The 25609-nt window shown below is 31.7% G+C and overlaps 2 protein-coding genes across 22 annotated transcripts in view; both read left to right on the plus strand.

Annotated features, from left to right (window-relative positions):
- Nucleotides 1-10399, plus strand: part of LOC112051673 (glutamate-gated chloride channel) — a 99537-nt gene extending 89138 nt beyond the window's left edge. For 2 of the 21 annotated variants that reach the window (XM_052884848.1, XM_024090421.2), the window contains 10 exons: nucleotides 260-412; nucleotides 1237-1387; nucleotides 2310-2450; nucleotides 3608-3682; nucleotides 4220-4372; nucleotides 6123-6337; nucleotides 7594-7644; nucleotides 8279-8341; nucleotides 8686-8796; nucleotides 9569-10399. In XM_052884848.1, coding sequence (XP_052740808.1) covers nucleotides 260-412; nucleotides 1237-1387; nucleotides 2310-2450; nucleotides 3608-3682; nucleotides 4220-4372; nucleotides 6123-6337; nucleotides 7594-7644; nucleotides 8279-8341; nucleotides 8686-8796; nucleotides 9569-9715 — 1260 coding nt within the window. In that variant the 3' untranslated portion in view covers nucleotides 9716-10399. Of the gene's footprint in view, nucleotides 1-259; nucleotides 413-1236; nucleotides 1388-2309; nucleotides 2451-3607; nucleotides 3683-4219; nucleotides 4373-4578; nucleotides 4732-6122; nucleotides 6338-7593; nucleotides 7645-8278; nucleotides 8462-8685; nucleotides 8797-9568 lie in introns of all 21 variants that reach the window. The other 19 variants (XM_024090408.2, XM_024090420.2, XM_052884851.1 and 16 more) reach the window with 12 other exon arrangements.
- Nucleotides 10400-22261: 11862 nt separating this feature from the next.
- On the plus strand, nucleotides 22262-23759 carry LOC112051677 (ELMO domain-containing protein 2). The gene is made up of 2 exons (XM_024090446.2): nucleotides 22262-23023; nucleotides 23261-23759. Exons 1-2 carry the CDS (start codon nucleotides 22505-22507, stop codon nucleotides 23681-23683), a joined length of 942 nt encoding a protein of 313 aa, XP_023946214.1. The 5' UTR covers nucleotides 22262-22504; the 3' UTR covers nucleotides 23684-23759.
- Nucleotides 23760-25609: the final 1850 nt, after the last annotated feature.

A 25609-nucleotide genomic window follows, 5' to 3' on the forward strand; every position in this document is an offset into this window, starting at 1 on the left:
AAACAACTGCTTTACTAATTGCTTTATAAGCGGTTCTGTGTTTAATTCCCAGCCCGGTCGATTATTATTATTTTAATTGCTAGTTACTCCTTACCGGTAAAGACATGTCTCCAATGTTATAATACCAATCGCAGATATTAAATTCGCTACAATTCTTTAAACTAGTGCTGCTTTATTTAATGCATCGTCTTTCGACACTTAAGTCTTGTCATTAAAAAATATATCTTATCCGAATATAAATTGGAACCAAATGTTTCAGAAATACGAGGTTGAATTTCTTCTGCAGCAGCAGTGGTATGATCCTCGGCTTCGGTATTCAAACCAGTCGCATTACGACTTTCTTAACGCCATCCATCATCACGAGGATATTTGGCTCCCTGATACATACTTCATTATGCATGGAGATTTCAAAGTAAGTACTTACATAATGAGTATAGTATAGATGTTTAATTATTAATAATAGCTATTCGGAATTGTATTTGGACATTATTATAGTAACTTTATGTTTAGGGCCTGTTTCACTACCTTCTGATAGGTGTCAGATAGCTTATTCTCTGTCTTTGTTATTTGACATAAAGTAAGAAAGTGATAAAACTTACGCGTTGACTATCCTACACTTGTCAGAAGTTATAAGTGCCATAAAAAAGCTCTTGGGTAGCATTATTTTAGAGTATCTTACTGTGCAATGCATTATAATTTTTATTTCGAATGAATGTATATTATAACATACAATAAAAATTGATAGTTGTTTAATTAGCAGAAAATTTATTAGGATTTCAGCGCTTGTATAACAGATAAATTAAATAAAACTATTTATTAAAATAAAAACAGGCATAAAAAGTGAAGTCATTCTATCTTCGCATTCTTTACTTTTTTATAAAATGGAAATTATATATACATAACCGCCATTATTTGAGATCGCTACAATAGATTTCAGAATGACTTCACTTAAGCCTTTCCGCGAAAAACTGACGAATCCAATCTCCTAAATTAGTTTGTCTCCAAAACCATCATCATGAGCATACACGGGAGAAGTTGATTCTACAAATATGCGAAGATCAACTTCTTCTACCACTGGATTCGAGTATTTTCGCGGAATATGGCTAAACAAATCAATAATTAATGACATAATCTAGATAATATGTGTTGTTTATTATATTTGGATGTTATAGTATAGTAAAATGTATCCTAGTTTTGCATTGTAGACTCATTAGTGTATTCTCAATGTTATTCCAGGATCCAATAATACCGATGCACTTTGCCTTGCGCATATATCGGAACGGCACCATCAACTATTTGATGCGGCGACACCTCATCCTGTCCTGTCAGGGCAGCCTCAACATCTTTCCATTTGACGACCCATTGTGTTCATTTGCGTTAGAAAGTAGTAAGTAATCATTATTTAGCAATTTTGTTTGTTTAGAATCTAATACAGTTTTATACACATCATTATCATTTTCACATTATCAGCCGATAGACTACTGGATATTAGACCTCTTATAAAGACTTCCAAACACATCCAGTGGCTCAGCTTGATGTCGTTGGTCTATCTAGTAGTGGGTCTACCAATATGCGAGGTCGCCATTCCAGCACCTTGGAACCTTACAGTCCATCGGTTTTTCGAACAAACTTTTTAAGATCGTATTATCGGTGCTGTCCTTAAAATTTTATATGTAATAGATTAGGCGTATTAAACGATAGCATTACAAGTAGAAGGCATCATTAGTTTAGGAAAATATTTCTTGCAATGTACGAGTAGGTAGGTATGTATTTAAATCTCGTAAGGAAGTAACTAGTGCCTTGCCTAACATGCCATATTAAAATTACAGAGTCAAATTATTGATTTTTTTATAAACATTATTACTACGTTCGCCAGCTCAGGGTCTAAGTTCAAAAAATACAAAAAGAGTACTGTTACTCTTTTTGTATTTTTTGAACTTAGACTTAAGTAAAACTGAACAGTAGGTCAGTGAAAATTGACTAATGATGATAATGATTCTCAAGATATTACTGCTATAGAAGCCACAATAGCTTCACGATTTTTTTGGGCCCAAGTTCAAAATCAAAAGGTCTCAAAATTAGGGTAACTAAAACTATTATAACTAAAGATCTGCTGAACCAATTTTTATGATTTTTGCATTCTTAGATGTATCTCCATGTCGGAAATAGATGAATAACTAATTTAAAAAAATACTAGAGCAGGATGTATATTGAAATGTGACAAATTTTAATATGGGCGGTTCACCCGCACTTCTAGTGTTAAGAAATAGATAATTAAGAAAAATAATATTTTTTTTTACCAATTTCAGTATCATACGAACAATCAGCTATAACTTATGTATGGAAAAACGATGAAGATACTCTGAGGAAGTCACCGTCGTTGACAACGCTCAATGCGTATCTCATACAGAACCAAACCATTCCTTGTCCCATCAAAGCGAGCTGGAGAGGTAAAATATATTACATGCCGAAACTATTATATTGCTTTCTATGACATTACTGACTAACTAAATTAGAATATACAGGGTGTCAATGAATATAATGATAGGAAATGAATGATAGGAAGCAAGTTACTTTGAAGGAAAGAAATCAAAGCATTAATATCTATAGTGTTTAGTTATTTTTGGATAAATATATTGGCAATATACTATAAATTTCTTTTCATTTGTAGATTGTCATACAGGTAAACATGTAAGTTTTAGGCTAAATAATAAAGGATTCACATTTATTTTAGCCATCGCCACTTTTTCTACACAAATTGTATACACATAAAAACCATCATAGGCAATCGAAAAGTAAAAATATGTTTAGTTATAAAAATATGACGAAATTTACCTGATCTCTACATCACTTCGTGAAAGTGACTTCGATATATTAGATTTATTAACTATTACTTAATATTACTTTAACTATATAAAATAAATGATTAATTAATAGGAATAACCAACCTTGGATATTGACGTAATTCTATTTTTCGTATTCTTTTCAGCATTCTTTCCTTTTTTTGTATTCGGTTAACTATTAGATTTAGCCTTCTTTTAAAAACAGCCAATATGTTTTTTTATTTAAAATTATACAATTACCTACATATTGATTTTAGTACTTTTGTTTATGGTTTATCTTTCTATTTATATCTACCTATTATTCAGGACTCCCTGTATATAATGCATACCGGCCGCGCTCAAGTTATGTAGCTTAGTGTTCCTGACATACATTCTTTTGTTATGAGCACAACCCTATACTTAATTGATACAAATTCTGATTAACTCTTTTCAGCTTGGTCTTGGTTTACCGAAACATACTTTAAGTTTTCGTGCTATAGATATATATAATACTTTAAATATATTTACTATAAATATAGTAATTTGTGACAGCTTTTTACTGTAAATTTAGATATTTTAGTAATTGAGTGATAACTACGCAAATTGACAGTAGTTAGCCGTAGATATGGCATGATCATTTTTTATTTATCGGTTTTGATACACACATTTTGCATTAGTTGTATGGTATCAGCTTTTGGAAGTATTTAAGATTGTTATGATGAATAATAATAGTTATAATTTATACAATGTAGTATGTAAGAATTTATTCACGTCTTTGCAAGCAGCTGATGGTATAACACTTTACGAAGACGATGAAGAGCTGACATGTAATCTTTGCCAGAGACGATTTGAGGAGCAAGGTACCTACCTCTTGAGCTTGAACTGGATGACTGACAGTCTTGTCCGGTGTTGTCGTTACAAATCATATTCCGCCTATGTGTGAGTAATCGCGTTGTTGTGTGGTAGTCGAATGGACTAGGCTACGAGATCTGATCGAGTACTTCCATCATTCACTATCATCAAACATTTACTTATTATTTGTGTTACGTTAATGCACGAAACTGTTAAAAATGCACGTGATAGAGATTAGTCTGTTTTGCTGTTTGGAGAGAGAACAACACCCGTACACGTTGGAACACAACACGCATTACTCCTGCATACCGGAACGTAGTCTAGAAGTTGGTTTTGTTGTCTTAAATGTAAATAATTTACAAGGCCACTGAATAGAGTTATTTAGAATATGTCCAAACATTATCATAACCAATAATTGCATTGTTTAACTGAATACAACACACGGCGATGGGATCAATAAAACTTTGTTTATGCACACAACATAAATTATCGGCATGCATGTGTTGTATGACGTTCAATCGATACGTGTAATGTTAACTTCGCAGGTAACTACAGCTGTCTAAAGGTGGATCTTATTTTTACAAGAGACCGAGCATTCTACTTCACCACAGTATTTATCCCTGGCATAATCCTGGTGACCTCCTCCTTCATCACATTTTGGCTGGAATGGAACGCAGTTCCGGCTCGTTCCATGATAGGTAAAATTGGCTGGCGAATGGAATGTTCTCGGTCTTGCATTTCACTCCTTAGATGTGGCTGCAGCTGTCCATTACACGCTAACTACTTCGCAGGAACCCATCGCTTACCAGTTGGCAATATAGATAATCCTACGATTGTAATGCCAACGTTATCATACGCTTCATTTATTATACTTTTTTTATTATATTTTGCTTCACATTTCTAGGTAATTACAGCTGTCTCGAAGTGGATCTCATCTTCACGAGAGATAGATCATTTTACTTCACTACTGTTTTCATTCCGGGCATCATTTTGGTGACATCGTCTTTTATTACTTTTTGGCTGGAATGGAATGCAGTACCTGCTAGAGTTATGATAGGTTAGTTTATTTTTATTTTTTCATTTTAAACTTGCTTAAGAAAGGGAGACGTTTAGCTATTGGCTGAAGCCATCTATGAACTAAACACAACAATGATAAAAATATCATTGTATCGAAATGTAATTTCTTATATCGTAGAGAAAGCATTGAGTTTTCGAGCAAGAATTTGAAAAAGCTACTGGATATTAATTTAATATATCAATTATTAAAATTTAAATTTAAATATACTGCTCCTAATCCAAGTCTCATTTTTTCTTTCTGTCCTTAATGATCTACTATTGTCTATATAATCTACTATTTATGGAACAAATCTTTTGAAACGTTATTTACTTTGTAAGTTATTTACTTTTTATTATAATTTAATGTTATTTATTAACAATTTTGCTTTCAAACAAATCATATATTGCAGAGAGATGGCCACAAAAACAATTTTATTTTACCACTGTCGAATTTAATTATTATTTTTTTCACTGATACAATTATTGTTGTATTGAACAACACTTTTTAGTAGGTATGTGGAAATTAAAAACTCTTAGTTCAGTTTTATTTCCAAAGAATCTAATACTTAAGTTCAATTATTATTATTATAATAAAGCACGTCATATAAAAAAACTGCCTTTGAAATTTTCAACATTGCGTAATTTCTGTAGCATGTTTCTTATAAACTCTTTCACTTCTTCAATATGTTTTAGTAATTTGTAAAAATACTTAAATGTAAACATAAGAGTATGAAATTTCTTATAAGAAAATATTGGAACACCAAAATTACGCACATTTAGAATTTTTCTAATAATGAAGTAGAAGTTTTTTTTCTGATAAGTAATAGAAATCACAAAGCTTTATTATATTAAATACACCTTTATAATTATTATTTTAGTTAGTAAAGTAATATTTATTATAGTACCTAGTAATGTAATTAGATATACTTCCATGAATATCCAGCGAATTTTAGCGAGTGCTTGCTAAAACTGAATTGACTAAAATATAATTAAATGCGTTTAATTATATTTTATATATACTATCACTATCATCAAAATTGTCTTATAGTTTATTAGACGCTTCGTAAAGTATGGAACCTAATTTGCTCTATGCAACTATTGGTTCAATTAATTTGAAGTTCTGTTACCCGCCAGCATTTATTGAATTAAAATAAGTGATAGCTAAACTGATAATGAATCCACCAAATTAACCTAGCTATAATATATATAAAGCTTTTAAAAAAATGAATACAGATATTTATCAATATATGAATTCAAATTGCAAATAGGCTCCTACTTAAAGCAAAGCATTTTTCATCATGTAGCCAATAATACTCATGTAAACCTACCTGCGCTGGGATATTCATGAAACGATGACAAATTTTCTAACAAACAAAATATTCTTTAACACAGGTGTAACAACTATGTTGAATTTCTTTACAACGTCCAATGGTTTCCGTTCAACGCTGCCTGTGGTGTCCAATTTGACCGCAATGAACGTGTGGGACGGCGTGTGTATGTGTTTTATCTACGCGTCTCTCCTCGAATTTGTCTGCGTCAATTACGTGGGTCGGAAGAGGCCTTTACACAACGTGGTGTATCGACCCGGCGAGAACCCAGTCACTCAGGTGAGACCATTCCACAGTACAATCTATCTTACTTGTCGTTTGTTTGTGTTAAAGTGTGATTCATGTCATAGCAACGCTTACCGTGATCTGTTGCACCTCTGATAACTATCGTATCATAGAAAAATTGTATGCAAGGAATCTTCTTACTACCTATAGAAAAATATTCTCAAATATACTTATACTCCTGCGTTGGAAACACTATAAATGATTCCAGTAAATTAGATAGTTATAGTTTTAGATATTTTTTAAACGTATCTACTACTAATTATGATTTTTAATTTTAAGAAAAACATTCTGTGTTCATTTACCTTCTTGGTATATGTTAAAATCGTAAAATTACAACCAGTTAACTTAATGTAAATAAAGTAGGTACCTAATCCATGTAAATACAACTTCTATATTATAATGAAATTAGATATTATAATGAGCGTGATTGGATTTAAAATATTAATTTCAGTTCAGAGTTTAAGCAATATATTAACAATAACATCGAATGTATATCTACTTATCAAAATAATATCTACTTATTTTTTATTTTCATAAATAATATATTAAAATATTTTAATAGTTTATCGAAAGTCAATTTAAATTAGATTCTAGATTTTCTATTAGTCTCTTTGCAATGTTTTCTTTAATCTTCATTATCCTTTACTACCAAGGAAAATTAGATATCAACAAAGTTATTTTGATAAGCAATGTTGTAATTTCTTGTGCAAATAAATAATGTAACTTTACAAATTTATCTTACAAATATATGCCAAGAGTCAGGCCTATGAATTATAAAATGTCATCAGTTGCGACCGATTGGAGTAAATTTTCAATACAATCTTTTATCTAATTTTCCTGGGAATCTGAATTATTAAATAAAGCATGTTTTCTAAATTTTAAAAATGCATGTTGTTGTTTTTCTCTTAAACGAACACCTAACAAGCCAAATGCATTTTTTCAATTGTATTAATATCTGATCATCAATACAAAGACTATTTTGTGTGGCCATCATCAAGAAAATTTATCCTCTTATATATTTTTTTCATTATATGAGCACTATTATAAAAGTGAAAGTTTTATTACCACAAATGGAAAACATTGCAAAGAATCTATAGACGATGTGTCAATAAGTGAAGGATTTTGTGTTTTGGATGTGTCAACATAGATGATGTTAAGTGTGGCCACATCAATCTAGTCTGTGTTCACTTTTGCACTCCAGTAGACCATTAGCCACAAGTGAACAATATGTCTGTATAATGTGTTCGCAGCGACTGCCCGCAGTTCTGAGCAGAATTGGCATTATACTGGCCAGCCCTTTGGTAAGAACATTCGCCATTATCATTGGCACATTCCTGATAATATGAGACTGTTATATTTCTTGGGAACCTTGTCTACAGTATCAGTAGTAAATAAAATAAAATCTAAAGAAATATAGCAGTATAGGACCATTGCAATCACAGCACAAATTCATTCAAGAAAGCATGCCTAGTCAAATGTTATTGTGTTATATTGTTGCATAATACCTAACAAGACAAATACAGTCGGAGTGATTTTTATTAGTATAGTTGTATCATACAATTTATGTTTTTTTAGCTGTAGTTACTTGATCACATTGAGCTAAATCATTTACTTGTTAAAAATATGGTTAAAAGCGTATAAAAGTAATGAATACTCCATTACTACGATCTTCGAAAGTAAGCTTTATATAAGTAGTATTGATATTAGAATAAAGTACGAATTAGCTTTATATAGCTAGTAAGAATTGTCGATCCATGCGAAGTAAGTTCAAATCTTCAGATTGATTAGAATGCGTAAATCAAAGTAGGATAACATATATTATTGAATTTATAGCTTTAGACAGTAACAATCAAATAATTGCGCAGCTTTTGCAAGTCACTTATACATGTTCACATTATATGCTTCGGCTAAAGAAAATGATATTCATTTAAATAGGAGGCGATGGCATTCCTCCATTGGGCAAAATCTGAAACGCCCCAACCGGAGTCTAGCGGTGCTGTAAGTGACGTCACAACGCCCAAACACAATTCGCTAAACACCATAGTACCATCTCAAATCTGATATCACGAAATCTAACGCATATTTTTTCTTTAACGCCACATCGGATCGCTACAGCCTGTAAGTAGCCTTTAGATTTTTAGTTAACTTTTTTAACTTTGTTTTTCTCATTAACATCGATTCCCGAGACATTATTTCATTTCAGTCTACATCTACATAGTATTTTTATAGTAAACAGTACTTTTGACTTGTAGTACTTGGTAGACTTAGTACTAATCATTTGATTTGAGGTATCTATTATATGAGTCATAGATATTAGTAAGATAATTGATTTACTGATACAGGGTGATAAAAAGAGAGAGTCTACAACTGCAGCAGACCTGGTGACGTGTACAGCATGCACTGGTGCACCAGGCTCTTGTACACATACGGCCAACAATGGCGGAGTTTCTGAGGTATCTATTTTTTTTTCAAAGATGTAGTATTTTTTTTCAAGCTACGATGCGTACCACGAGACATCTCATGAAGAACATGATAAATTGCCGACCAATAGCGCTGGAAATATGACTTCCTCTTTCATTGTGTTGAAATCCGTTCACTTTTTCATTGTATTGGAAACCGCTCTTTTTTTCGTTGGGTTAGATTTTTCTTTTCTCATCATGACATATGTCGTGACGCGCATTTTAGGCCTAATGAAATCATTTATATCCGTACGAGATAGATAAGTTGTATCTTTAAAAAAAATAAAAAAAAAAATCATGTTCAAGATCCTTGCCATTCACTTTGTGCCTTCGAGAATATTTTTATAACAGATTCTTTAAACAGATAGAATTGACTCAAAATACTCGTCTATTTTAAACGGATACCTGAATGTTTTTTGGATATAATCGATTCGTGTTCGTGATTATTACATTCTGTAAATATAGCCTTTAAATTTATTTAACTGTTTCTTTGTAGAATTTATTTTAAAGCTTTCTCAATAACCATTATACTAGGAATAGCGTTTGTTATTTTGTTTGTTTTTAATATCAGACTATAATTCTTTTCATCCTTTTAATTCGAAATGTTGAATAGCACGCTTGTTAATTAATTTCACATGAGATTTATTTCGTTCGATTATAGTTTTATCCTATTTTTGTTTCGTGTCTTTGTTGTCGTAGTATGTATATGGTATCGGTATTTTTTCGTTTCGCCATCATCATTCATTTACAAAATAATTTCTTTCAGCCATGTTTCGTTCAGGTCCGTAAAAAGGAGCCTCCGCACCCCATTCGTGTGGCGAAGACCATCGACGTGATAGCTCGCTTTACCTTCCCCACTGCCTACGCCGTGTTTCTCATCTTCTTCTTCATTCACTACAAGGCATTCTCTTAATGCTGTCTCCGCCCGCAACGAGCTGTCTTACGTATGATCGACATTAGAGCAGCTTCGTATTTTGTATTTCGTATTTCACAGCTATTTAATAGGTAAATTGTACACACAAGATCTGAAAAAATATTTTTGAAATGTTTCAATTATTTAAGTAATTGTGATTGTATCTATTCAGTGTAGATGGCGTGTATAAGCAAATTAGAAATTATACCTAAGTGTGATAAATAAGAGCAGAAGACTCATTATTTTTTTGTGGAACATCTAAAGACACAATTAATAAGAAAATAGTTTTACCTACTTATCTGTTTTTGAGGATTTGAAATAGGTTACTATTGGACCAGTTGTGGTAGTAGGTGAAAGATTCTGCAATTCAAAATCTTATGATAGGATAAAGTGGGAACAATTCACATTTAAAGGAGATGTCGCGTGATTATTGTCGTCCGTTTAATAAAGTAAATCTATTTCAAATATCTTCAGACAGTCCAATTGTAGTGAAATTGTTTAACTTAAGATTATTATTAATGTAGATTTTATATATACTTACTATTATATAATATTAGTTCACGATAGATATAATAATATATCAATACACCACATCAATTGTGATTAATGATTATATGTTGAAAACCCTATAGATCGCTTTTAGAACTGTATAATATGTTACCCTTGCTACTAAACTCGGTGAGTTTATTACTAAACTCGGTGAGTTTATTATTTTTAAGTTAAAGACTTGAGTCAAATGAGACCAATGAATTAGATTTAGATAATAAAGCTCAAATAGATATTTTTAGTGTTAATCACTTTTATGAACTATAATGATTTTACGCGTTCTATGTACTTAACACTACGAGTATAAATTCATTTATTTTAAAACCATGAACATGCCTTGTATTACTTCTTCAATTCATTGCAAAGTATTTAATGTAAATACAATATACCAAAAACCTGTCGATACGTAACCTTATTGTTTAAATTTTATTAGCTAAAAAAAGATAAACAGTAGTAGGAGTGAATACTCTAGTGTGTTATGTTATGTTGAAATTTTGCAGTATTTCAATGTACGAAAAAACATTATAAGCTCAAATGCTTATATTAAGAGTTAAAAAATAATAGTCTTAAGAGCGCCTTGAATTTTATAAAATCTAAATTTGTGAGTAGGCACATAATATTACGCATAGATAATTAATTAATGTTAACAAATAATTACAGTATTATGAATGTATTGAGTTATTATGTACCTATCATGCACCTTAATCTACTTTTGATTTCCACTAGATTTAATTTGATTGAAGACACTAATGCACTCGCTTTTGATTGGTTTGAAAAATATTGGGAATGTTACTGATGAGAATATATATAAATAATATATCTTAGTGAAACGCTGTTGTACCTACATTTCGTATTTATATATATTGTATATACAAACGATTTGACTACCGAAAAACATAAATGAGATGTGGTAATAGGTATAAATGTACCTAATTGTATTCAATCCATTAGGTTTGCTGCTGCGAACTGAATGTGAAATAGCAATTTAGTATCCTAGAAAGCCTACGAAGCTAAGACAAATGTTAAACTTATTATAAAGTTTAAAGAAATTATTTATATAATGTACTTATGTTTTTAATTACATATTTTAAATACATCCTAACTCGTATTGATAAAAAGTCACAGTTCATTATTATTTGAAAATGCAAATTTTACAGTATTAGGTATAGTGCAGTTATAAATGGATTTGCAATATATCTACAATATGTTTTTAAATTAAATACAAAAATATCTCACAGAGATACTAGATAATTTTTTCTTATTTCAGCAGTGAAAATTAGCAAATTAATGTAAAATGGAGGGAGGTTGTCGTTTTGATTGACAACACTAACTCTTATCATTTGTCAATTTGCAATATTTTTTTTTTTCAATTTCCCTTTCATGTCAACGATACTTGCCTTTTGCTTAACGAAAAAGCGGACCAAAGAGTCAACTTTTGGTAAATATACATACCTTATCTAAATAATATTATATTATGTATAGATAGATTGTACCTAATAAGAAACCCGTTTTGGCTGTGCTTAAATATTGTAAATTAAATTGTATAGTATTATAAAATTATGTACTGTTATTGATACAGTTTCTGTTCATTTTTCAAAGGATTTAAAGTGAAGTGAGTTACGTCCTGGCGCTTATTTGAAACCCTTGAATTAAACCTAAGATGTTGTATATGTAGATACGTCATAGGAATAAACGCTTTAACGAAATAACGCCTAAGTATACTCGTTCAAATATAGCTTGCTATATATTACTTATTATTTTTTTTGTAGAAATCGAAAATCTAGACCAAAAAGCTCTATTTTTATTGTTAGTACTGTGCTACCTGATGACATTACTAAACATAAACATAAAAGGCACTTAATAAATAGATATTTTTTTTAACTCCATAGAAATTCTAATAACAAGACAATAGAAATGGCGTGTTCTAAATTGAAAGAAACCGTGCCCGTAATCCAGGTTTCAAGGCAATAATCGTACTAAATGGAAAATTCATTATCCAATAGGTACAGGGGCCTTAGCCAAGTGTCACGTCGATTCCCTTTCTACAAACGCTAACGCTTCGAAAACTAACAAAATGTATGGGAATGACAGATCCCACCGACAACTTGATCACGTGACCTGTCAATAATGAATGTCATTTCCATACATTTTTTAATTTTAGAAGCGTTAGTGTTTGTAGAAAGATAATCGACGTACCACTTGGCTACAGAACCAGATTTGTTATGAATCCTCAGGGTAGGCATACAAGTAGTGCATTTTGCATCTATGAAGTGCGTGCGTAGTGCGTAAGATGCCATTGCTCTTATTCCCTGTAACCCACTGCACTACTCTCTACTACATAGAGTTAGAAAGTGCCTTAACAAGTGGATTAAAAAGCAATGCCTAATATTATATTTTTGCTCTAGTCTATTTATATCCACCGGCGGCATCTCCTCTGTAGTTTAGAATGGAACTCGCCATTTATATTGCTTTTTTATTAAAATTCCTATGTCCTCTCAGATATAATTTAGTGATTATTACAATTATGATTTCCAATAGTGAGGTGACCGTAAGTCCGTTGACTTTCTTATTTTCCACCGTCCTAAAATAACTTCAGTATATTTATTAAGCCATCCAGACAAAAACGTCAATACTTATTTAATATGATTTTAATAGATATGAAATAAAAAATAATTATTTTTGAACAGACATAATACTACAATGTTATAAATCTTAATCCTATATTGTTACAAAATCAATTAAATGATTATTTTTATATCTTTATTATATTTACTTATCTCACAAAACTTATCTCTTTTGTGGACCGCTGTACGTCCTGATAGAAGTACCTACGTAGCTACGTAGCCAGCAAAAGTTTATTATTAGTAGAAAGAATTTCTCCCAGTTTTTAAAAACACGTACCTTTATATAATCCATATCTACTAATTGAAATACTAGTACATTATATATTTAAATACCTAGATACTAGTTCTAGGTAAATTCATAGTTAAGATATGCGCAATTATGTTCAAAATTCAAATTCGAGTATCGTCGTTAGTAGATTAAACCGCGCACCTTAAGGCTCGTTCCAATTTTATTTTTGACTTGTCGATGATATTATTATACAATGTATCGATAATGATACTATACAATGTATGACGTATAGTATACATCACTGATATCTATATCCTGTAAGAGGAAGGGAGCGCGCCATATACTCCGCTCTGCTTATACGTTACGTTGCAAGCAGCTACGTAGGTACTCGTATATTTACTTTATATAAAATGCCTAATAGACTCTTTACTTGGTCATCTGACCATTATGGGATTTAGTGGAAAAAACCATTTCCAATTTTTATAAAAAAAAATATAAATTAATTATTATTATTGTTGTTCAAAGTGATACTATTTTAATTCGCAATGTTCTAAAATGTAAGATAAAATAACATATCATTCGCTTTATAAGGTACAAAAATAAATTTATTATTGCTATATTCTGTTAATATAATATTAAATAATTTATAAAAATTATTATGGCGATATAAAACCGAGTTATTGTTATTAATATACCTACCTAAATCTCTATCTCTTAGAATAATTTAAGCTTCTACTATTATACCTATAATATGTTACTTATGTTTATATATTATGAAATATGCATTATGTCAGATTTTGTTAACGAATAATAATTATTATTGATATTCTTGTATAGATATATACGACAGTTCTAAGAAACGCTCGTCCGAAATTGAATTAAGTAAATTTTTTTGCAATGTTTTTATACTTTGTAAATGTTGTTCCAATGGATCTACTGAATACATACATTATGTCTTCAACAGAACTATTTCAAAACGTTATAATATTACTGATTATAATACCTATTACAGTATTATAGAGCAAAAAAAGAGGGATCACAGATTCGCAATAAAAGCCCAGGTAACATGGGCTAGATAAAAAAAAATTATACCTAAGACCGAATTAAAACCTCAGTTTCAAATCTCTAAAAAAAATAAATTGAGATAATTATCACTTGTTTGGTATCAAAAGAAAGGCCCTGGCGAGTACATTACAAATATGTTAAAGTTATCTTATTGTTCAAGTCAAAATACATCTTAAACATGCGTTAGTACAGTTTACGCAGTTCAGACGTTTCATTTACTTTATACTTACCTACCTATAAGGATGCGACGCTGTGATGATGAGATATTGCACGGCTAATGAGACTGATTGAGAAACGGAAAAGTAATAAATAAAAAAACATTGTCTAAAAACCTAACTAAATAAAAAAGGGGTGTAAAAAGGAAAACACAAGAAAATATTTCAGATGGAAATAGATAAATGTCAAGAAAATGGTCACGAAATTTATATGTACATGGTTTTAGAGGTTGCAACTACTTCACGTCGGCCCAGGGAACCCTAGTATACCCCCGTATAAAAGTATATGGAAATGATAATATGATGTATAACTAAGAATCTGGTTAAATAATTGGCTTAATAAAAGTATGTTCCTTGAAGAAAAATACATTTTTTGTATCACTCTTCTAGAGCAAAATGTTTTCCGGTGTACCAAAGCGGTGAAGTAACATTTGAAGCTGTATTAATTTTTTTTATTATTTTCTTCTGTTACTAACAACCTTAAAAAACAAGAAAACGAACAAACAAACCAATTATAAGTCTTGAAAAATATCGTAAAACCCGGCCTGCATGGTCCACGATCTTAATTACCTTAACCTGTCCCTGTTGTGGACAAATTAAAGAGGAATTAAAAATGTCGTAAATCGTTATTTATATAATATTTATTAATCGATGTATGTAAATTGCTGGGTGGTTCGTGTTGGCCTGGGCCGGGGATGGTCATTCCCCTTTAAATATTTAGGGCGACTTTTTACTTGAGATTTGAACCATCTAGTATGGTTTTATCATCATCTTTAAGAAGTAAAATGTAGAATCGTACAAGGGAAAACTTTTTTTATTATAATGTCCCAAATCCCAAATGCGATCCCAAAATTTAGTTCCCGACAAGATATCGCGCTTGAAAATGTTACGCTTGGTCCACTCTATTATGGCTGTGAAACGTGGGTTGGGTATTATTGCAAGCATTTGACATGTTGGGGGGGTATAATTTTGTCTCAAATGCCTTAGTGCTGAAGAGAGCAAACTGCAAGCACGAGTTGACATTACAACTGTAATGAGGCGGAAGGTTGCATTTCTCGGACATCTGCAAAGAGGATCCCTCTACGAATTTCCTAGGTTGATCCTAAAAGGCAAAATACACGAGCTGACATGACAACTGTAATGAGGCGGAAGGTTGCATTTTTCGGACATCTGCAAAGAGGACCCCTCTCTCGTCTGATCACCAAACTTCAGTTTGAAGAGGGCACCTGATGATAAAATTCGAGTCTTTTGATTACTTCAGTTTCACGCACTAGCACTATACGACCCTAATTTAAAAATAATTATTGTTAATCATTTTTCAAACAGGTAATATTATTTAAAAAGTAAAAATAAACATTCTTTTTTTTATTCTAAAATAAGTCTGCTAAAAGTAATTTAAAAAAAAGTCTAATTAAAAAAGTGGATAGTCTGCCGGTTAACTTGACCTAGTCATAATATTATATTATTATTATTATAAAGACAATTTAAACTTAAACAGCTGCGAGTAGGTAGGGTTATGTGTGGCAAAATTGCATTTTCACTTAGGAATTTTACTTAACTTATTGCTTTACCAACAGTGTGAAAGTTGTATTCGTTCCGTAAGTGCTAAGTAGGTAGGTATGTTACCATAAACTTTTGAATATAGCATAAGCACTTATCTAGATAATAAAATAACAAATATTATGCTGTAACATAAACAATAAAACGAGTAGTTATATTATAGACGCGTCTTTATAAACGACTTGATTATTATTATGAATCGTTGCACATTAGAAATACATAAATATGCAGATTGAAACTTAAGTTAATAAAGGTTATGCTTTAAATTCTATACTGTTACTACTGTTAGATTTTGTAGGTAGTTTATTTAAATTTCAAAATTGGAACAGTCACCTGCCTAAAAGGAGGCGCGATACTCGCACCCGTTGACCTTAGCTTGTCTGTATTCTATGATAGAGCATGACAGATGTAAACTGGAATTCCAATTTCTATGCTAAGTTAATAATATAAAAACAATGGATAGGTGGCGCCACACGTGTTTTTATCCATCTTTGTGTGTACCTACGCTAAGGCCTAGTTCAGACTACTTTAGTATTTTAGTCGAGTACTAACAATGTTTGGATTTACAGCCCAAAAAAGGCCCAATAATTGTTCGTACTCGACTAAAATACTAAAGTAGTCTGTACGGCCTTTAATGGAAGAGATTAGTTCCTTTTTTGTCCGCAACATGACTAGGTTTATTTTTTTCAGTGCTGAGTCGTGCACTGTTTTAGTTGCAACATACTGAATTTAATAAGGTGCAATAACTGTATATTATTAATTATTAGTATATGTACCACGATATCCTCCTTCGTCAACATCAAGCATGTAAAGCCTCCAACAATCTAAAGCGCTCACATCACAGAACACTATAATATACTGGCACAACCTATTATGTATAGCCTTTTGGAAGGTAGTTGGACGCAATTTTGAACGCATCTGTGTACCTGTGGCTTACGAAAAAATATTAATACTTACACAAAAAACATTATTTTTAGCTTTAGGACATTGGACGTCAGCGTCCCTTCTTTTTTGTTGACCTCTAATTTTTGTATATAATATAATACTTAGATATACCTACACAGTTACGTACGTTTGCAAAACCGGAATTTTATTAACAATAATTTTAAAAAAAGACAAACCCACAGAACCCTTTACTTAACTTTGTACGTAAGCTAAGCATAAAACATATTTTATAACGTAATCTCGACATTTTTATAGTCCAGGACCCATCATTCCAGTTTCTTGAAGTTCAAAACTTTTATTTTATATATATATTTTTATCATTATCATCAGCTTATTTGGTTTTAATTCAATTTAAGACCAAGTCTACCATAGTATTCCGTCCAATACCAGGTTTTAGGATAAACTTGGTAGGTACGAAAATCTTTCGTTTTTAATAATTCAAATAGATGCCACTGCCAATGATACAAAATTAGGTAGGTATTCTAACTCTTTAGTATACATATAAAATTATTCGTACCTACGCACTTTATTTTTTAAGACTACAATAAAAATTTCCTTAATTTGGTATATGCTCGGGGCTCTTTTGAAAGCAGTAAAAATAAGTTGATTACATACCTTTCATCTTAACTAATAATTTATTTATTTTAAAATACCTTACTATTTTATATCTATATTTTATTTTTAATAATTTATATTTATTTTATATTTTCCTTGCTCGCTTGAATATAATAACGACTTGTGTAGTTTGAACTTTGAGAAACATAGTTTTCAAAACTAATAAATATTTTTGTTTAGTCTTTTTTTGATATAACTCCCTAAAGCCACGACTCAAAGCACTGCTTGCAGGGTCGATTTGAAACTTAGAAAAAGTTCAAATATCATTAAAACTATATAAGTAGTTTAATATTCGATGTCTCACATAAGCTAATTAAAATCTTTGTTCAATCTCTTATGTCAGTAACCTACATTTTTTTGTGTGATTTTATAAAAAATATAGTAAAATTTGGACATTATTGCGTGCAGGGCTTTAAGTAGCGGCTTCTAGTTACGAAGCTTAATAAGATTACATAGTTTAAGTAAATAAGTGATAAGTCGTAGAAATAAGATGCACGAAAAGACAGAGAAATACCTACATGAAATAAAAATCAGTTTTGGCTTTGTACTACTCTTCATAAAAGCTAAAAATTGAATTATGTATTAAAATGTTTCAATTACTTACCGTTACTTGAAAGACGTAGGTACCTATTAAGTTATATAAAAAAGTTTAAAGAATTAAATTAAATCACTTGTAATTTTACAAATATATATAAAGTTATACCTAGTTGTTACGTTTGTTAAACACACAACATTAGATTACGATTTATTACTTTTTTCTATCTATTTAGTCATTTAAACATAAAATCGTTCATCTTACATATTTTTACCACCATAAAAATAAAAAATAAAATATTTAATTTCAACATTTTCCACGACCTCTGTGGCGCGGTGGTATGCGCGATGGATTTACAAGACAGAGGTCCTGGGTTCGATCCCCGGCTGGGCCAGTTGACATTTTCTTAATTGGTCCAGATCTGGTGGGAGGCTTCGGCCGTGGCTAGTTACCACCCTGCCGATAAAGCCGTACCGCCAAGCGATTTAGCGTTCCGGTACGATGTCGTGTATAAAACGAAAGAGGTGTGGATTTTCATCCTCCTCCTAACAAGTTAGCCCGCTTCCATCTTAGACTGTATCATCACTTACCATCAAGTGAGAATGTAGTCAAGGGCTAACTTATAAGGAATAAAAAAAAATTAAAAAAGAACATAAAACCTTTTTCACTGAATCCAACCAAACATTCGAACCCGCTTCCTTAAATTATTATGATCTTAATGCTATTTCTTCAATTTGCTTCAATGATCTGATAACTTGACAAATGTGAGAGTTGAATTCGTCTCTATCTCTCTTTATCTTTAAGTATCGTTTTAGAAAGAGAAATATACGTATAGTGACGACTTCAAGACTCACACTGCCGACTTGTAATAAAAAAAATCGGTACAGAACAGTACTTACTCGAACAGTAAGCAACAAGGCAGTTATTTTTCCATGATGCATTCCATGTTCCATGATATCAAGAATCCATGTTAATACCATTATGACAGATGAACGCTATAGGTATCTATCCATAATATATACTCGTATATTGCAAACGAAAAGAAAATATTTTATGAAACTTATACCAATTCACTACTCATTTGAACATTTTAGAACTTACTTATGACCATGTTTTTTTTAGTTTTTTTAATTTTAATGTACCTATTTATAACGACAGTCGGTAACTACCTACTTACGAATAGGTAATGATGGAGATTTGCAAATTCACGCATCGCCTTGTGTAAATAATTAATGACTGGATGTCAAATTGTAAGTTGCATTGTAAATAATTTTTAATATAGTATTTATTATTACAATTTTCAAAATAAATAAAACACAATTTCGGATTATGTTGTTTTTTATTTCCTAAGATAGTATTTACCTAATATAAATTTGAAGTAGTAAGAGCGCATTGACACCACAGATAAAAGAATAATAGACAGATAGAGCTAATCTAGCTACAAGATTCGAGCTGAGTCGTTTGCGATTTCCAGATGAAGTCGCATCTGCACCGCACCCCTCACCATCAAGTCGAGAGCTAATCTAGCTACAAGACTCGATAGCCGTATGAGACTTCCATACGATGTCGCATCTGCACCGAACCCCTCACCATCAAGTCAAAAGCTAATCTAGCTACAAGGCTCAATAGCCGTGTGAGACTTCCAGATGATGTTGCATCTGTACCGCACCCCTCACCATCAAGTCAAGAGCTAATCCAGCTACAGTCAGTCACAGTCAATGTCCAAATTAATTAACTTCAATAAATAGTCTTAGCACTTTCTTTATAGACATAAATTTCAAGTTAAAAAGACTTAAGGAAGTTATAATTATAAAATTAATATCATGAATGTGAGTATTTAATTTCAAAAATATTAAGTTGTTGTAGTCGTTCCAAATAAAATCGAATACATTCCCGAGTCAGTACGACACGAAGCGTTGCATCAGTAATTTTTAATATTGTTCAAGAAAAATGGCATCTTATGTTTTTAAATAATTTAAAAACGGTTCACAAAAACTAAAGAAATAAGATGGAGTATTGTTTTAATGGTAATTATAGATTATTATATTAATTTACTTAATTGTTGTTAGTGTTAAATTTTAAAATACAAATTATGAAAAAAAATGTTTATGCGGATGTCAAGGAGACAGCGTGACGTGTGTTTTTTTATGGGTTTCACCGGCTTCTCGAAGCTGCTTGTAAAGACTCTTTCTGGATCATTCCTTATTCTATAATTGACACTAAAACCAAGCCGTAATTAAATCTATCGTCATTAGCAGCCGACTTTACGGGAGAGTATCAGATCCATACAGGACCTTGGTATCCAAAGCCACATAATTTATTGAACAGTGAATCAAAAAGGAAAGCCTGTCAAATCCATCAAAACCATCGAATGTATAACGAAATAAAAAGCTATGAAGAAGAAAACTTACCAACAATAATAATCAATGTAGACGCATTAATTGTGATCTTCGTATAAATCAGAAAATATTCGATTTAGAGTTTTCTGCTAGAACAAGGATAGGCAGATGATGGTGACGATTAAAATAGATGAGGTTTGTGGAAGTAATAACAGATACCCCTTATCTTAGCCACCCCTACTCTATCTATGAGTGGCGGTGCCACGAACTTTTCTGGCCCTGGTGGCCAAAACTGAAGTCTGGAACTAACATCGCGGTGGTACTCTCCAAAAGCTCAGACCAAATTACATACAAATTCGTTTACGACCATTTACAGGACACGACTAAAAGCGCCAACTCATTATAATGTGTATTATCTATGGCGCCAATAAGAGCGACATCGTCACTGGACATAATAGAATTTTAGATTCCTCACATCCTTCGAGAATCACAGTCATAAATAAATTGTACATATGTTTTCTGTGACTCAGTCAAGCTCTAAATTAATTTACACTTTGTTCAAGTCCACAACAGAATTAATCTATCTATAACTGACATTAGATATCTAAGGCCTAGTGTAGACTACTTTAGTATTTTACTCGAGTACGAACAATTTTTGGATTTCCCGCCTAAAAATTGTTTGTACTCGACTTATATACTAAAGTATAAGTCTGTACGGCCTGTAAATCTCTACAGAAGCCAAATATACTTACTGTACTCTTTGAGCCAAACACTTGACATAAATTCTATAATAACTCCAAGGAGAAGAAGTGACGGTACATACACGAAAACGTTGGACATAACAGCGCTACTAGTTCCGCAAACGGAATATTTTAGAACTAAATGGTATGAAAAAAATTTGGGCAGTAAAATTCGATGAACGAATCGTTACGTTTTTTGTGCGCAACCTATTCTGCGCACCTTTTCAGGCGTAATTGTGTATTGAGACGTACATAGTGTATGCTGGGGCAACATACATTTATTTAGACAGTCGATCTGAAAGAGTAAATTCCATTCGTGCGTCGGAGCTAACACACACCTTTTTTTTCATTGAGGTTTGATAAAACACTTAAAATAGTTTAAAAAACCAATTGAGAAAAACAAAAAAAAACAATTTTTTTTTGTTATTGTTACCCAAGAACTCGTGATTATTTTTACATGCCTAGAATTACACCACCCGACCATTTACACCACTCGAATTTTATTTGTAAAGATTTTTGTTAGTAAAAAAATTAGCTCCGCAATTTCATAGATATCTCGTCAGAATACAGATTTAAATGACTATGTAGGACTTATTTGAAATGAATGTACGCCTATTGTCTGATTTCTGTACCTACTAATTTATGTTCGCAACCAACACATGCATCATCTTCTACGTCTAAAGTCTTTCACAGATTAATTAATAGATACTACTTGTAAGACGTGTAATATAGTTTCAGCCCTTGCATCTGCGTCATCTGTCATTTGTGTTTGTGCTTGACACTAACGTGACACTTCGACCTTTTTTATTTCTCTTCTCATTGGCTTTGCACAGATTAGCCAATGTCAAGTAGCACAGAATACACAATTTAATTTGACAAAATTAAGAGATAAAAGGGAAAACTTTGAATTTTGATGTCCGTGAAACGCTGGGATCGATTCTGTATCTGTGGTTGTTACCTTGGTACGACTTTTTAGCCGTTTGTGGGTACGTGGGTGGGTACTAATACAATCCAAAGAAATAATATTGATTTATTCGTGATTTATTTATTCACCATTCCACTTGTCACCACTTGTAGTTAATTTTAAAAATTGACACCAACCATAGATAATACACTTATGCAATACACATTGACAATGACAGTGCCCTCCTGAGTAAAAATGTTCCTTGGTGCCACTGCCACTGAAAACTGAAAAGTGAAAATTGTTGACAATTCAAAATCAAAACTTAAAAAATAATAGGTTGTGTTCTTCGAATGTAAGAATATATAATTGTATTACCTACAATAATACAGCAATATTTCAAACGAGATTGATCAGATCTGATAAAGAGGATGTAAAAAGTACGTAAACCGTGAAAATCGTGAATAAATTAGAAATGGTATTTTTCAATCTCTGGTCAGTGTTTCAGTGGTATTTGAGGCCGTTTATAAAATGGTTTCTGCGGAAAACTACTCGTCTTTGTGAACTCCAGAGAATATGTTACGGTGATAAAATAGGAGCTCAACGTTCGTGTAACATCGAGAAATCCTTAATGTTATCAAGAACACGAGATGTTCAGGAAGTCGTCGCGTTCTTAGACGCAGTAGTAAAAGAACGGAGGTTCATTCCGACACTTTTCTCAGAAATACTTGATCCTACCGTGAACATTATAATACGTGTTAAAAAGATCAATAAGAAGCTGCATGACTCATTCAGTCCACTGTTTCGCCAATGTCTCATACAGATATGGAGTTACAGACAGTTGGTAGATGAAGTGGAAGAACTGCGATGTACTCACTTTGACAGCAATGACCCAATACATGAGAAAAAGTTGTTGAGGTTGTGGGGTTTGTTGATGCCTGACAGACCACTGGAAGCAAGGATTACTAAGGATTGGCAGGATATAGGTTTTCAGGTATGAATAAATTGTTTTTTTTTTTATATTCTGTTTGAATTGATAAAAAGAAAGAAACACATACTACAGTTTATTTGATTTCTGATTAAACTTCCAAGAAAAGGTAAATTTAATCTAACAACAACTAATTAGACAATAGGCTAGTTGACTCATTATATTTAATATAAACTATTAATTTTGTGTAGTACATGAAATAATTCATTAATATACTCACATCAAATATTCTTTTTATTACAGGGTGACGATCCAAAAACAGACTTTCGTGGAATGGGACTTCTTGGATTAGAAAATCTACTGTACTTTGCTACAGAATATAGACAAGCATCTAATCATGTTCTGAGCCATTCATTACACCCAAAATATGGTTACACATTTGCCATAGTGGGCATCAACTTGACATCCATGGCTTACTACCTGCTTAAAGATGGCTCCGCGAAAACTTACATGTTTAATTTAAAGCAACATTTGCCCAGTATTAATTTGTTTCACAAGTTCTATTGCTATTTATTTTATGAATTTGACAAAATGTGGATTGAATCTAAACCTGAAAACATGATGGAATTTTCTATAATATTTAAGAAGTTTGAAAATGCTGTTCGCACTGAACTGGCTGATCCAGCGTCAGTGTTCAGAATAAATATAGAAGTAGACACTATATAATAAATCTATTTTTTGCCACTAGTGAAATTTTTACACATTATTTTTAGCACAAACCTGAATCTTATGAACTACCTATGCAATGTGTTCAATTATAGCTAAATTAATATCAATAGGAAATTAATGTTAGCATGTACTGTGTATGTTGTATAATCATGTTTTAGACTTTTCAACATTTGTGTGCAATATATTATGTTCAGTCTATAAATCTCACTGTATGATTCGAAATATGAATACATAATTGGTTTTTATGGTATTTTAGTTTTTGCAATTTTTTTTTGTTCTATTGATCTCATGCAATCAGTCAATAGACTATGAGCAGAGGAGTTGTAGGGAGATTTGATGGTTAAAAGCTGGATCGCAAAAAAGCAACTTTCCCCAGTGGGAAAAGTTCCATATATATGTATGTCAATGTATGTGCTTTCAATGAAGAATTTGCTGTCTTTTCAATTAAGATTTTGCAATTAATGTGGTTATGCTAACAAAATTACTTTGACAACATAATTTTACATCAAGTGGCAGATTTTCCATCTAACATGATTATCTCAGAGAAATTTTTTTCAAAGTTTCAAAGAAATCATTGAAATCATAAGAACGAAATGATTTTCAGTAAAATGATGTTGCCACTACTACTACTTGCCATTACCACTACTATGCTAATGCCATTTTGTGTAAAATGATAATAATTATGTCATTTTATCATAGATCTCCTATTAAAAAATGGATTCACAATCAGCAACCAAAAAAATGTCCCCAGTCAATGAGTGCCAAGCACAACTTGGCATTCAATTCAAGTAGTCACATTGCAAATTCAACCTTCTTTCTTTCTTTATTTATTCTTCCCCCCCCCCCCCCGCGAGTCGCATCGAGCGCGGCAACCGTTACACAAAAATAATCCATATAGCATTAATTAGTATTCACGCGCGATGCGCTTAGCGTATTTCTTGTATAACTTTGCTGTTTCTTTACCCATTTTTATGATAATTTTTTTATTGAATAGGTAATAATGTTAACTTTTTTAGTTAGGGATGAGTGATGAGTGTTATAAACATAAGAGTAGACAAATATAATTAGAAAGGTTCGAACTGCTAAGCTATCGGGAGTTACACGTGTTATTGTGAGTCAACCATAAAAGATAGACATATACATGCTGTTGTGTTTTTATAGATAATTTTAAGGAGAACATTTCCGTGATACATGATTTCCATGTAGCTTTAACCATTAAGGCTGTACACGCGACGGAAGCTTAAAAAATTGAGTAACTTCTCCCGTTTTCTCAACATTTCTCTTCACTGCTCTGCTCCTATTGATCGTAGCGTAATGAAAAGTATACTATAACCTGCCCAGGAGTATGTAAAATAATTGTATCAAGTTTCGTTAAAATCCGTCCAGTAGTTTTTGTTTCTATAAAGAACATACAGACAGACAGACAGACAAAAATTTTACTGATTGCATTTTTGGCATCAGTATCGATCACTAATCACCCCCTGATAGTTATTTTGGAAATATATTTCATGTACAGAATTGACCTCTCTACAGATTTATTATAAGTATAGATTGGACTATATTTAGAGGTCTTTAAGCAAAATTTTCTTTACCAATAATTCTAAAACAGTCAAAGCAAAATTGGCCAGTTTTTAAGTGAAATTTTCTACATGATTATAAGAGCTTAATGATCATTACATAGTTTTTCATAGTATTTTAGTTTTTACAAAATTAACAAATTTACTTTGACAACATCATTTTACATCAACTGGCAGATTCAATGTCATGTTAATAAATGGTTTTTCAGTAAAATTATGATGCCACTGCTATTCGTACTACTTGCAATTACTACTACTATGCTAATGCCATTTTATGTAAAATGATAATAATTATGTCATTTTATTAAAAAAAAAAAAGTTACAGGATCACAAAACGTAGTATACC

The sequence above is a fragment of the Bicyclus anynana genome, chromosome 12, assembly GCF_947172395.1.
Source record: "Bicyclus anynana chromosome 12, ilBicAnyn1.1, whole genome shotgun sequence".
Lineage (NCBI taxonomy): Eukaryota > Metazoa > Arthropoda > Insecta > Lepidoptera > Nymphalidae > Bicyclus > Bicyclus anynana.